The sequence below is a fragment of the Xenopus laevis genome, chromosome 5L (assembly GCF_017654675.1).
Source record: "Xenopus laevis strain J_2021 chromosome 5L, Xenopus_laevis_v10.1, whole genome shotgun sequence".
Lineage (NCBI taxonomy): Eukaryota > Metazoa > Chordata > Amphibia > Anura > Pipidae > Xenopus > Xenopus laevis.
Window position 1 is genome coordinate 61,829,715 of NC_054379.1, and position 13,615 is coordinate 61,843,329.

The following is a 13,615-nucleotide window of genomic DNA, read 5'->3' on the forward strand; positions in this document are numbered from 1 at the left end:
AAATCAGTGCATGGTTAATTTGGACACTAGCAACCAAAATGCTGAAATTGCAAACTGGAGAGCTGCTGAATAAAAAGCCAGGCCCGGATTTGTGGAAAGGCCACCTAGGCCCAGTCCTAGGGTGGCAGGACTTTAGGGGGCGGCATGCTGCCCAACCACACCCACATTGGGGGGATGTGCAGGAGATACAATAGTTTTTTAAATACCTGTGCACCAATCTCCTTTGTTCCGGTCCCGATGATGAAAATTTGAGCGAATAAAAGGGAGGGAATGGGACAGATGAATGGCAGCGGGCCTAGGGGCCCCTACTATGTAAATCCGGCCCTGTAAAAAGCTAAATAACTCAAATTGAAATAATAATGAATTCCATGCTGTCGTTTTGTCATCTTAACTAAAAACGAATTTTACATAGCCTTGCAGTGTCTGGTACATAAGAGAGAGCTAATATTTTGAAAAAGATAATGTCGAATGTTGATTTAGCCTTTTGAATTTCTGCATACTGTATATACCAGAAATGTCTGCTGCATGCATTATAACAGAATAACTACCATTTACCATTTAATTAAAACATTCATACATGTTATAATGGTACTTAAAAATCTCAGCCATCAATCAAATATTGTCTGCTCCTCCTCTATGCCTCAGGCAATTACTTTACATTCTGCACTTACTTGATTTTATTGCACTCCTTATCTTCCACCTCCACCATCTATAATTGTGTAGCCAGAGCGTCGGCATCAGGTCTGCCTGCTTGCTGTGATTGCGAATTTAAGTACTGAAGGAAACAATGTTTAAAGGGGTTGTTTACCATTGAGGTAGTTTTTAGTACCGTATATACTCGAGTATAAGCTGACCCTACCTACGAAAACTGGGAAAACTTATTGACTCTAGTATAAGCCTAGACACAAGTACAGCCCTGTCTCCCAGCAGCGCACATTCTGCCAAAGCGACCCCCCCAGCGATCAACCGGACTTCTTTGCAAAGTTGATGGTGACAGAGAATTGCCAAACGGATTACTGTGTGCATTGTCCCACTGTCCCACTACCATGTGCAGAGGGTGCTGTTTGATATTGCCATCACTGTTAATATTTCGTATAACCAACAGAGGACGCTGTGTGATATTGCAGTCACTGTTATTCTTTCATATAACCAACAGAGGGTGCTGTGTGATATTGCAGTCTCTGTTAATCTTTCATATAACCAACAGAGGGCACTGTGTGATATTGCAGTCACTGTTATTCTTCCATATAACCAACAGATGTCGCTGTGTGATATTGCAGTCACTGTTATTCTTTCATATAACCAACAGAGGGTGCTGTGTGATATTGCAGTCACTGTTATTCTTTAATATAACCAACAGAGGGTGCTGTGTGATATTGCAGTCACTGTTAATCTTTCATATAACGAACAGAGGGCGCACTGTTATTCTTTCATACAACAACAGATGGCGCTGTGTGATTTTGCAGTCACTGTTATTCTTTCATATAACCAACAGATGGCGCTGTGTGATATTGCAGTCACTGTTATTCTTTCATATAACCAACAAAGGGCGCACTGTTATTCTTTCATATAACCAACAGAGGGCATTGTGGGATATTGCACTCTCTCCAAGTGAACTGTTGGTATAGGAATGATTAAAAGTGACTGCAATCTCAGCTACTTGGGTCGGGTACCGCTGACCCGAGTATAAGCCGAGGTAGACTTTTTCAGCACATTTTGGATGCTGAAAAACTCGGCTTATACTCGGGTATATACGGTATGTTGTAGAATGTCAAATTCTAGCAAGTTTGCAGTTGGTCTTCATCATTTTTATTTTATTGAGTTAATTGCCTTGCTCTTTTGCCTTTCTCCAGCTTTCAAATGGGGGTCATTGACCCCATCTAAAAAAGAAATGCTCGAGGGGGCGTGGCTAGCCAGGCAGCAGAGTGGCCGCACTTTTGGGGATCTCCCAGGGCTCCAGCCTGAAATACACCCCATCCACCTAGCCCATACCACCCAGTACTCGCCATCCTAGCTCCAGATAGTCCCACAGACGATCCGCTGGCCCTCCCCAACGAAAACGAGCTTCCAGGAGCATTCTAAGCCAAAGAACCGGCTGAGGCTAGCGGTGCGAGTGAAGCCGCGGCCTCGCGTGATTGCGGTCCCCAGCAAGGCCCGACCAGCGGCGTGGTCCTTTCTAAAAACGGCCACGAAGTGCCAGGAAGACTTCAGCAACACTGCTGGTGAACTGTGCTGGGGGGGTAAGTGGACTTGGAGCCCTGGGGGCCCCCTTTTTACAGCCTTTATAGCCCTTAATGCAGGCAGCCTGCACTACTTAAATAGAGCAAGCCAGACTCTGCACAGGGTAATTAGCTCACTACCAGCCTGTGATCCAAACCCAGGACAAATCTAGGGCCCTCCTTAGGCCGCGCATACTGCACTACCTGGCAATTTTTGGGGAACAATACACCCTCACCCCCTCTTGTGGGGACCCAAAGAGGTGGTAGTGCCTACCCACCAACATAAATGCTTTAAAATAAGCGATAGTCCCAGACAGCCGAGCCCGGTCTGCTACCCTGTCAACGCTGCCGTCTCTACTCTCACACTAAACCCTTTGCTTTCTCCCACACGACTTCACTTCTACCTCATATACGCTGAACGGAGAACATGGGCAAATACGGACCAAAACAGGACACTGCAGCCCGTCTTGAGCAATATGCCCACAGCTCTCAACAGACGTCAAGTAAAGGAGGAAAAAGTGGCTCACCTCCTGCCTCCCCACAATCGGAACAAGCACCACCTGAACTAACGTTAGGTGAATTGATGGGGGCAATACTAGGAAACCGCACGTCAGCCACTGCACAGCTTGAAGAACTAAAAATAGATGTATCATTGATACGGCAAGACCTACAGAATGTAAGGGAGAGAACAACGGAGGTCGAAAACAGAGTCTGTACTCTAGAAGACCAAGTTTCTCCCCTGCAAAACACTATATGAGGATTACCGCAACAGCTCCAAACTGCACTGGATAAAACAGATGACTTGGAAAACAGACATAGGCACAACAATGTCAGGATCGTTGGGCTACCAGAGGGGGTGGAGGGACAAAACCCTGAACAATTTACCGAAACTTGGCTGAAAGAACTGTTTGGGACCACCATCTTTTCTGAGGTGTTCATAGTGGAAAGAGCTCACTGAGTTCCCACCAGAGCTCCTCCACCAGGAGCTCCACAGAGGCCCTTCTTACTGAAAGTCCTTAACTACAGAGACGCTATTCTCAGAGCAGCTCGCCAAAAGGGACATACAATACAACAACGCCCGTATCTCCTCCTATCCTGATTTCTCTATCGCAGTGCAAAAACAAAGCTACTTTTCAGGGAGTCAAGAGACGCTTGCGGGAGGCGCAGATCCAGTATAATATGCTCTTCCCCGCTAAACTAAAGGTCCTAGATAGCGGATGATCACATGTTTTGCAACACCATCAGAAGCCGACAGCTGGTTAGATGCAAGGGGCCCAAGGAGACAGGCCCCCGATAACAGTCCGAGAAGAGACTAAAAAGGCAATTTTAAGTCTTACTGAAGACCCTCCACCAATATAATCCCATGCTCCCCAGTGAATACTGAAGACTCGGCTACGCAAGCTGTCTAATACTAAGTTGGGGGGGAAGAGATTTGTCTCTCCCAGACCAACAAACAGATATACTGTTTCCATTTAGTCAGACGACCAACTGAAACAAGAAGTGTGACACTTACTTACATGAGTCAAGTCATCGGATTGCTACCAAGCTGAGGGGCAAGACTTTTTAATTACGAGGTCTGACATATATCTAGGCAGTCCATTAGCCTACCCTATAACCGGGCCGGTAGGGACAACGGCCGTTCAAGTCCCCTTTTTTTTTTCTTCTTCTTTTTTTGAGTTCTGGGTTTGAAGGGGCACGCATCCCAGTAATGACCACTTCCAGGTCTTTTGTTATGGGATGTAGACCCACCCAAGTTTGGAGGGTGGGTAGGGAGGGAACTGGGGAGATGTTAAAATTTTACTTATTTTCTGAAATGTTGAAATGCTTTATGTGTGTTAGGTTAACTTTTATCCTCTTTCCTATTGCAGTCACACTGGTCACTAGTATTGTACAGGTACTGAGGCCCCATTTGTTCACATATGTAGCTCTCCATTATCATATAGGGTAAAAAATGGATCAGCGCCTTTGGCAACGGAGTCAAACTCGCCAGAAACAAAGAAAAGGGGGGAAAAATAAATCGACATATAGTGTAGTATTTTTGAAATGTTAGTTTCACACCCGGTGCTTGTGTACAGAATTTATATTGTGTTATATTAGTTCCCCTTTTCCAAACACAAACACTTCAAACACTTCAAATTAAATGGCTAAAAAATAAAAAACGAATCAGGACACTTAATTGGAGGGACTGCGAAAACAGAATAGAAATAGAAAGGGTGAGTCCAGACATATAAGATAGGAAGTAGTGAACCGGAGTACAAATGTAATAGCGCTAAAGAAAAGGTAGGACTGTTAGAGTACTGTATATACAGATAGGATGTGTTTTTAGAGATTGCATATGTAGATAAGATTGCGGTTGCCCAGAAAACTCATACATGGAAACGAAGCACGATGAGGCACCAAAGAGAGGATTGGACCACATGTGGAACGCAAAGCAGTGGAGAATTAAACGGCAACCATGGCAACTAGCCGAGGATCGGCTTTTTAAGGAAATTATGCGACGGATATCCCCATGCCCCTGAGGAAGCTGATTGGACCAGCGAAACGCGTCAGGCAGTGGGGACAAGACGCTGACAAGCAGGAACGCAACCACGAGGGATAGGAAAAGCCGGCTTTTTTATTCCTACCCCGGAAAGACCTGGGCAACCTGCAAAGGACAGCTGATTTTTTAGAAATGCTTGTAAAATCCGATTAAAATGTGAGTGCAAAATCTTTTTATATTTTTTTAAATATTTATTAAAACGTACTACACAATATAAGTCTCTATTCCATGTGGGAGTGATTGGATGAAGTGAGAGAATAGGAGAGGGACGTAAAGCAAAATTAAATGCGAGCCAAAGATTAAGGTCCTGTAAGTAGGCACTTTAGCCATCTCTTGGTGGACGGCACAGATGTTTGTCGTAAAGGGAAAGGAAAACACTATTATATGTGATTGAAAAAGTAAAAGTCTTGTAAGTAGGCACTTTAGCCATTTTTTGGTGGAAGACTCACATGCATGTTGAAAAGTAAATATAAGCACAGCCCCCGAAGTGGAGGACCAAAATAAAGGGGAATCTGGAAAAGGGGAACTAATATAACACAATATAAATTCTGTACACAAGCACCGGGTGTGAAACTAACATTTCAAAAATACTACACTATATGTCAATTTATTTTTCCCCCCTTTTCTTTGTTTCTGGCGAGTTCGACTCCGTTGCCAAAGGCGCTGATCCATTTTTTACCCTATATGAAGCATTCCACAGTTGAGAGACTGAATAGGACCGGCAGGAGGAGACTAAACTAAAGGACTAACTTTTTTCATTTCTGGTGCATAATTTGCATTTTGTGCAGTGTATTGCATTTAGAGAATTTCTGTGTAAACTCTCCATTATCATGGCTACTTGTAATATAATCTTGGAACATCAGGGGGCTAAACTCCAAATTTAAGCGAAGCCTTATGCATAATTGTGGTGGACTGGTCAGTCTATTCTGTATGCTCTCATTTTAAAAGTCTATTTTACTGTTATACTGTGTGTCTGCTATAATTCCTTACTCAGCTATTTGCTAAACATATATCAATACTAGCTAGGATGAAACCAAAGATAAACCTCTTCACAGGAAACAGTCTCGCGTTGGTCATGCCACTCTGCACCTATTCTGGGAAGACACCTGCACTTCACAGTACAGAGACTCGGTCTAAAAGGTCACGCCAGCTTGTGGTCATGCCTCTATGCAGCTGTTCCTGGAAGATGACTGCTAAATTAAAACCGCATAAGAACTTTGTACTTTATATTTCGTTGTATTTTCTCCAATTTCAAGATCTATATCTACGAAATTTGATATCTATTTTTATATCTATGAAGTTTGTATCTTTCCATGTGAAACCACATAGCTTAACCGCAAGGGCAACATAACCCCCTCTTTTTGCCTATATAACCTTTTGATATCTTACAATAAACAAGAGAGAAGCATTTTGCATACTGAACAGCCGTGTCAGTGTCATTTCTTCTTATCAGCTAGCTGAACTTACTCATCACAAATTTGGAAGGGACAAAATACTCTCCGGACACACTTCTGTCCATAACATCTGGCGCCCAACGTGGGGCATCAGGCTCTGGCTGACCACTAGCCGATACCACGGACAGCAGTCGCCCAACAGAGGGGAGGACGGAGACTGATCACCTCCGGGACACAGGTAAGACCTATGTTATTAGTTTCTTGCCTGTGTCATACCCATACCAACTGTTGGCGTCTGTTGCCCATATCGACTGTTAGCAGCCAGCAAAGACAGGTAACATCTTGCCTGATGCCATTTACCTAACCTGTATAAGAGTATCTTGTCGCCTGTTTATCTATAGTTCATGTTTATTTGTCTGGTAACTCTTCACTGGTGGAGGAAAATATAGAAAGAGAGGATAGATTCATACTGAGGGTAACAGGTGACTCGGGGTATAGACAGGGCTCTGCATTTCGTGGGGGGTACGAACCGAGTCGATCCCAGCCCAGCGTCCCGAGCGTAGGACGCAGCGAAACAGACACTGGCCCAGCAAAGTCAGTGAGTGTTTCGTGGGGGGTACGAACCGAGTCGATCCCAGCCCAGCGTCCCGAGCGTAGGACGCAGCGAAGTGTTAGATAGACACTGGCCCAGCAAAGTCAGTGAATGTTAGGCAGATACGTTATATACATAGATTCTGGCATTTTGTGGGGGAAGTACAAACGTGTCGCCCCCGGAGTCCCGAGCGTAGGACCAAGCAAAGTGTTCTGGAGACACTGGCCCAGCAAAGTCAGTAGCGTCTCCTACGGGGGGGAAGGACAGAAGTGTCCAGGACAAACGTGTCGACCCCGAGAAGTATATTACATATCTTTAGAAAACGTGTGATTGTGGGAAAACGGTTAGAGAGACAAACGTGTCCACTCCGTGGCGGGTTGTCCCTGGTGTCCCTGTTATCCCTAGTTGAGGCAGTCAGAATACCCACCAGTATCGAGGTCGTTGTTGCCCGTTGTGTACGTCACCATAGCTAATTTGTGTCTAAATGTCATGTCCTAATTGTGTGTGTGGATTATTGTTTGCAATCACCCCCTTGGGGTGGAGACTAGCAAAAATACAGCCAGTGGGTTACCCTGCTAGTATCCTAGGTTTAGGACCAATCCTCCCCGGTTTTTCAGACCTTTTGCTGTATCGCCTCAATGTCCATTTTCCTGTGAATCCCAGTGACATTGGAGATAGTTTACTCGAGATAAGAGTACACTTCGCTTACACTGGACCATACCCAGAGGTGTGTGACAGTCACTCAGAAAGCGGTTTAGACCAGTCCGAAGCTGAAGCAGTTCAAAGACTGATGAACCTTTTGTCATTCCTTTAGATCCACCGCCTATTGTTCATCATAATAAATCCTAACTATTGCTGAAAGAGACCTCATGTCCTGTCCAGAGTGTGTGTGTGGTCTTGTATTTGCCATAGGGGAAAGGGGTTATCGCTTAACTAGCGTTGCAACCAAGGGTTTCCCATTTGAGAGACTAGGCAGACAGTCCATCGATCCTACACCAGGCCCAAGTCCTCCTGATTCTTCAGAAAGCCACGTATATCGACTTAATGTTCATTTCCCTGTTGACTTAGACGACAATTGGGGACAAGGTCTATTTGAAATAAGGAAATCTGCTTTTGATCACGGTCGCAGTCCCTTAGTCTGCTATTATCATCCAGCTACCGATTATTTAGAATCTGAGATATTAGACCTGATACGCATACGAGTCTGTAAAGCCAAACGCCTACTGGCCAGTGCTAACACATTCTTTGAAAGCGTGAATCATGGGAAGTGAACAATCAAAAATGGAGGAAGGGGACCAAAAGGGGATCTCGGCGTTTGAAATAGTCAAACGTCGAGAGGGGAAACAACTGGTCAGTGATTACATTAAATTGGCTAAATTATGTAGTTTTAACTGTAAGGGACCCCGGCTACAGCCGGACTCTTGGCATAACGTAATGAAGGAACAAAAGGGTGTTCTCCAGGATAAGGGTCTGTTATCCAGTGCCCAATCATGGCTTAGGGTCGCAAAGGGATTGCAGAAGGAGGGATGGTCAGAACAAAGAGTGATCCAATCTGATGGTAATATCAAATATTTATACCATAGAGAACCCCCTTTCCATTGTATGGTCAATACCGTTAGTCCGCTCCCAGAAGGTAACGACAATACACAAACAGCACCCCACCCTAGACCCTCAGGTCAATCATTTCCCACTACTGACAAACAGACAAATATTTATGAAAATTCAAATGTCGTTCCTGATGAAGACCCCCCCACAAACACACTTGCCAAGGGTGGAGTGACGCCACTATATCCAGTTTTGACACCTGAAGGCGCTTACTATGTACCCGTACCAAGTTTAACTCACATAATGTTGTCAGGTGATGAGACTGAAGGGGCTACAGGGGGGGGTTCAGATGAAGAGGGGTGTAGGGTTACTTCCACCACACCAAGGTTACTGGGGGCCGTTCCTAAGGACCATCAGTCAAAAGGGAGGGTCGCCCAGTTACAAAAGGAAGCCAGAAAGGACCGGGGGGACCATTGGCAGGTTTTGAATGAGATAGGCGAGACCTTAACACGTATGAGCACCCCCCTCCAATCCGGTCAAAAACAGACACAGTCCCTCCGGGATGCACCCCCCTATGTCCTGCCTGCATTTGATCCCAGTGATGAGGACTCTTTTTCCCCTAGTAAGGGACGCGGGGGTGGGATGCAAGCCATGAGTGGGAATGGACCCCCATTATATGTTACCTTTACGCCTTCTCAGGCGTCTACACTCCTGGCACAACTGCCGGACCCTGATCACCAACCCATGCAATTTTTTCGCCGACTGTCCCAGATTCAAAAAAACTATTCAGCCACTTGGAAAGATTTACAGAGTCTCTGCGAAATAAAGGCGGGGGATGCCTATTGGCCGGTTATGCAAACTGAACTTGAACCCCGTCAAGTTAGGGACCTCACCAGTTACGAGTCAGGCGTGGGATTCTGTGAACAAATTAAATCCTGGGCGCAGAATAGGCTGGCTGATCAGGCCGTCAGCATCCACGATATGGTCCAGGAGAAATCCGAATCTGTTGAGAAGTACCAGGTCCGACTGTTACAAGTATTCATAGATTTAGGATTCAGTCGCCACAACAAGACTCATACCCAAATGTTGTCCTCTGCCTTCGTTACTGGCCTGCAGGAAAACTTACGTAAGGGTCTGATTACAGCCAGACCAGAATACCGTACCTTGCCCATTGAGACACTTGCCCTTGTAGCCAAGGGTCTCGAAGCCTCCCAGCAGCTAACCCACAGGGCTACTCCCTTGATGTTAACTAATAGTAGTCCTAGCGACCGCAAACAGAGCGAGTCTGTAACATGTAATTATTGTAAGAAGACAGGACACGTTATCAGAGACTGCAAGACTAGGAAAAATTGTTTTAACTGTGACCGACCCGGCCACATAAGTCGGGACTGCAGGGCCCCCAAACGACAAAATCAGACAAACTACAATGCCGACCATTGGCCACCTCCACCCCCTCCTGATCATCTGGTCCCGTCAGCTCCCCCGGCCCATCCATAGGATGTTGGCACCCCTGTGTCTCCCTGCCCTGTACTGTCCAATACAGACACTATCGAGGATGCCGGACCTTTAGCTAAATTAACCTTGTCCGTACAAGGTACCCCTACCACCTTCCTGATAGACACAGGGGCAGCCAGAAGCGTTATCAGGAGTCAGGACCTTCCCAAACAATCGATGTTGTCTAATAACACTGTTTCTTGTGTAGGAGTGGATGGTCGGCCACGGAACAATCCATTGACCTGTCCTTTACAGGTCGGACCCTATTCTGGATTGTTGGCCCGTTTTGTTGTCTCACCCACTTGTCCTTTAAATCTATTAGGAACGGATCTACTGTACCGATTGCAAGCGAAACTGGTGTTTCTACCGGACGGCTCCATCACTGTTTCCTCCCCGTTGGATCAAGCATCTGAGGCTACCTCTCTTTGTTCTGTACCTCTTCTTCTCTCCACAGAGTCACCAACAACTTCTACCGCTGGCGTACCGGCTCATGTACTGTCCCGCATTCCTTCGTTCCTATGGTCACAGGGGCCGGAAGACATTGGTCGCTTACCTGTTCCTCCAGTCGGAGTCCGTCTTAAGGAAGGCACTGCATTGCCCAGGAAACCACAATATCCTCTCAAACCGGCCCAGTCCGAAGCCATCACCAAACAGCTCCAAAAACTTCTTGATAATGGGGCTATTAAACGGCAATCGTCCCCTTGCAATACTCCTCTCTTCCCTGTCAAGAAGAAAGGCAAGGCAGGAGAACCAGATAAGTATCGCTTGGTGCAAGATCTACGTGCTGTCAATGAAGCCACGGTCATGGAGACCCCTTTGGTGTCAAACCCACACACCATACTATCCGGCATTCCTCCGGCGGCCACCCATTTCACAGCGATAGATTTAACAAATGCATTTTATAGTATACCATTGCGTGAGGACTGCCAATACCTCTTTGCATTCACCCATGAACGTCAACAGTATGTTTGGACTGTCCTTCCCCAGGGAGCACAGAACTCTCCTACTCATTTCTCACTTGCACTTACTTCCATTCTAGACTCCTGGATATCTGCACATCCCGAGGTCACACTCCTGCAGTATGTGGACGACCTACTACTCTGTGCCCCTGACCTATCAACTTGCGAAGAATCGTCTGCCGACCTACTCTGCTTTCTGGCCGACCAAGGGTGTAAGGCATCTAAAGAGAAACTGCAATGGTGTCAAACCACTGTGGTCTTTTTGGGACAATGTATCTCCCAAGGCACAAGACACATCACAGACGGCCGCATTAAAACGCTTCAGGACATCCCTCTACCACAGGGACACAAGCCATTACATGCCTTTCTTGGTCTCATCTCCTACTGTCGGTCATGGATTCCTGAAGCTTCTCTCCTGATGCAGCCTCTGTACGATGCATTAAACTCAGACCCTTTCACGTTGTCTAAAGCGGCGGAAGAAAGTTTCCATACGCTCAAGTCTGTTCTATCTACGGCTCCTGCTCTGGGCCTCCCAGACTATTAAAAACCTTTTAAACTGTTTGTCTCCGAACGTCAAGGGCATGCCCTCGGAGTACTGGCCCAATCATACGGTCAACGTGTCCGGCCTATTGGATATTTCTCCGGACAACTCGACAATGTGGCAAAGGGCAGCCCTTCATGCATGCGTGCAGTATACGCAGCTCAACTTTTACTGGACAAGACTGCTGATCTAATTTTGGGACATGACTGTACCCTTCTAGCACCTCACGACATCTCTGCTATATTGCAGCAAACCCAACCAAAACACATGTCTGCTGCCAGGCATCTGCGGCTACAATGTGCTATACTTCTACCTGACAATGTTACTCTACAGCGGTGCACCATTCTGAATCCATCAACACTGTTACCAATCCCTGAACAAGGGGGGGTTGAGGACCATATCACGGACTCCCACGACTGTTTCGAACTTATGCAACAAGAAACAGCTCACCTCCCTACCGTCAGTGACACCGCCTTGGAAGACCCGGACATCACGTTATTTGTGGACGGATCACGGTTCTCAGATGCCTCTGGGAAATTTCATACTGGATATGCCGTCACAACCACTGACTCTGTCCTTGAGGCACGACCTCTTCCACCCTCGTGTTCAGCCCAGGAAGCGGAACTCAAAGCCCTAACTGCTGCATGTCAACTGGCCGCAGGGAAGAGAGCAAACATTTTCTCTGATTCCAGATATGCTCTGGGAGTGGCTTTAGACTTTGGGACAATTTGGAAGACTAGAGGGTATTTGACTGCCACCGGATCACCTATCAAAAATGGCACGTCCGTTGCCGATCTTATGGACGCACTGACTCTGCCTTTAAAGGTTGCCGTGTTAAAAGTAAAAGCTCATGGCAGACTCACTTCACCCGAGGCTATTGGTAACCATCTAGCTGATACCACTGCTAAGGACATTGCTGTTACTCCTTTGCCCGATCCACCAGATACTGCTTCGCCCACACCCTTGCTCCAAGTTACTTTCTTGGACAGCGTTGACAAACTAAAAGGCTGTCAAGCCTCTGCCAGCCCCGATGAAATTAATGGGTGGCTCAGCAAAGGCGCCACTTGCAAAGACGGCCTATATTCCTGCAATAAAAAGCCATGTATTCCCAGGAACCTCTATCCATCTCTAGTTCAATGGGCTCATGGACCAACACACATTTCAAAGAACCTGATGAACAACCTGATCTCAAAACTTTATTTCGCTCCAGGAATCACCACCCTCACCCGGAATTACACCGCAGCCTGTACCATCTGCGCCAAGTGTAACCCTGGACGCATGGAGAAACCACCGGTCTTACATTTAGCTAAGCCCCTATACCCTTTTCAACGCATACAAATAGACCATATACAGATGCCCAGATGCCCATAACATAATTACATTAAGAAACACGCACCCTCCAAAAAGTCCTTTCTCTGAAACGTCCATGGGTAGGTTAGTCATACCACTCCACGTTCTCCAGTCATGCCAGGGGAGTAACTATATTAATAAAAAAAAAGGTACCATATTCTCGCTGACCCAAATAATTACGGACCATTACGGCCGATACATTATTCTCTATTGTACCCTCTATAACAAACCTTTAATTATAGTTAACCTATATATTCCGCCACCCTATTCTGGAACAGTTTTAGATCTTTTTAATAACAAACTAGCAACTTTGCCACCAGCCCCAGTATGTATACAGGAGACTTCAACTCTACCATGGACCCCCAAATTGACCGTCTTAATGCACAAGGTACAACTCCCACTAAATTAGCTCAATGGGCAACTCCCAGGGCTGAGAGAATACTCCTGCCATTCTACCACACACCAATCATTCTCAAGGATTGATTTAGCATTAGTATCCTTAGATATTCTCCCATACATTGACAAAGTGCAATTTCTACCACGCATACTTTCTGATCATTCCCCACTTTTACTCTCCCTAAGATGGTCGACTTCAACAACCTTGAGATTGTGGAGACTCTACAAAAATGGAGTTTTGTTCAAACGATCTCCACTCGTGTTACTGCTCACTCTCCTACTAAGGCCACACCAGGCAGGCCAAACTTGTACTCATGCAATAATGTAGGATAGGAAGGAGCTGACGATCCGCAGGCTTGGCTGCAAAATTCCTTTATTACCACAACATGTTTCGGATCATCATGGATCCTTTTTCAAGTGAAAAATACAATTACAAAAAGACCAACTTTTAACACTACACCCACATTGTTACTCCTCCCTCTGTGACATCACATATTATTCAGTCAGTCAATTATTTATAATCATTTCTGTTAATCCAGGGTAAAAGTGCAGTTCCCATCCTCAACCTAAAATCGTGTTTGTCCAC

The 13,615-nt window shown here is 45.9% G+C and overlaps 1 protein-coding gene across 10 annotated transcripts in view; it reads left to right on the plus strand.

Moving 5' to 3' along the window:
* cep170.L (centrosomal protein 170kDa L homeolog) overlaps positions 1-13,615 on the plus strand; it is a 157,299-nt gene that overhangs the window by 120,830 nt on the left and 22,854 nt on the right. Inside the window, exon 17 of one of the 10 annotated variants that reach the window (XM_041562819.1) lies at positions 1,854-2,023. The exons of the other annotated variants lie outside the window; for them this stretch is intronic. Within the exon in view, the coding sequence (XP_041418753.1) occupies positions 1,854-1,874 (21 nt within the window). The 3' untranslated portion in view covers positions 1,875-2,023. Of the gene's footprint in view, positions 1-1,853; positions 2,024-13,615 lie in introns of those variants that run through there. 10 annotated transcript variants of the gene reach the window in all.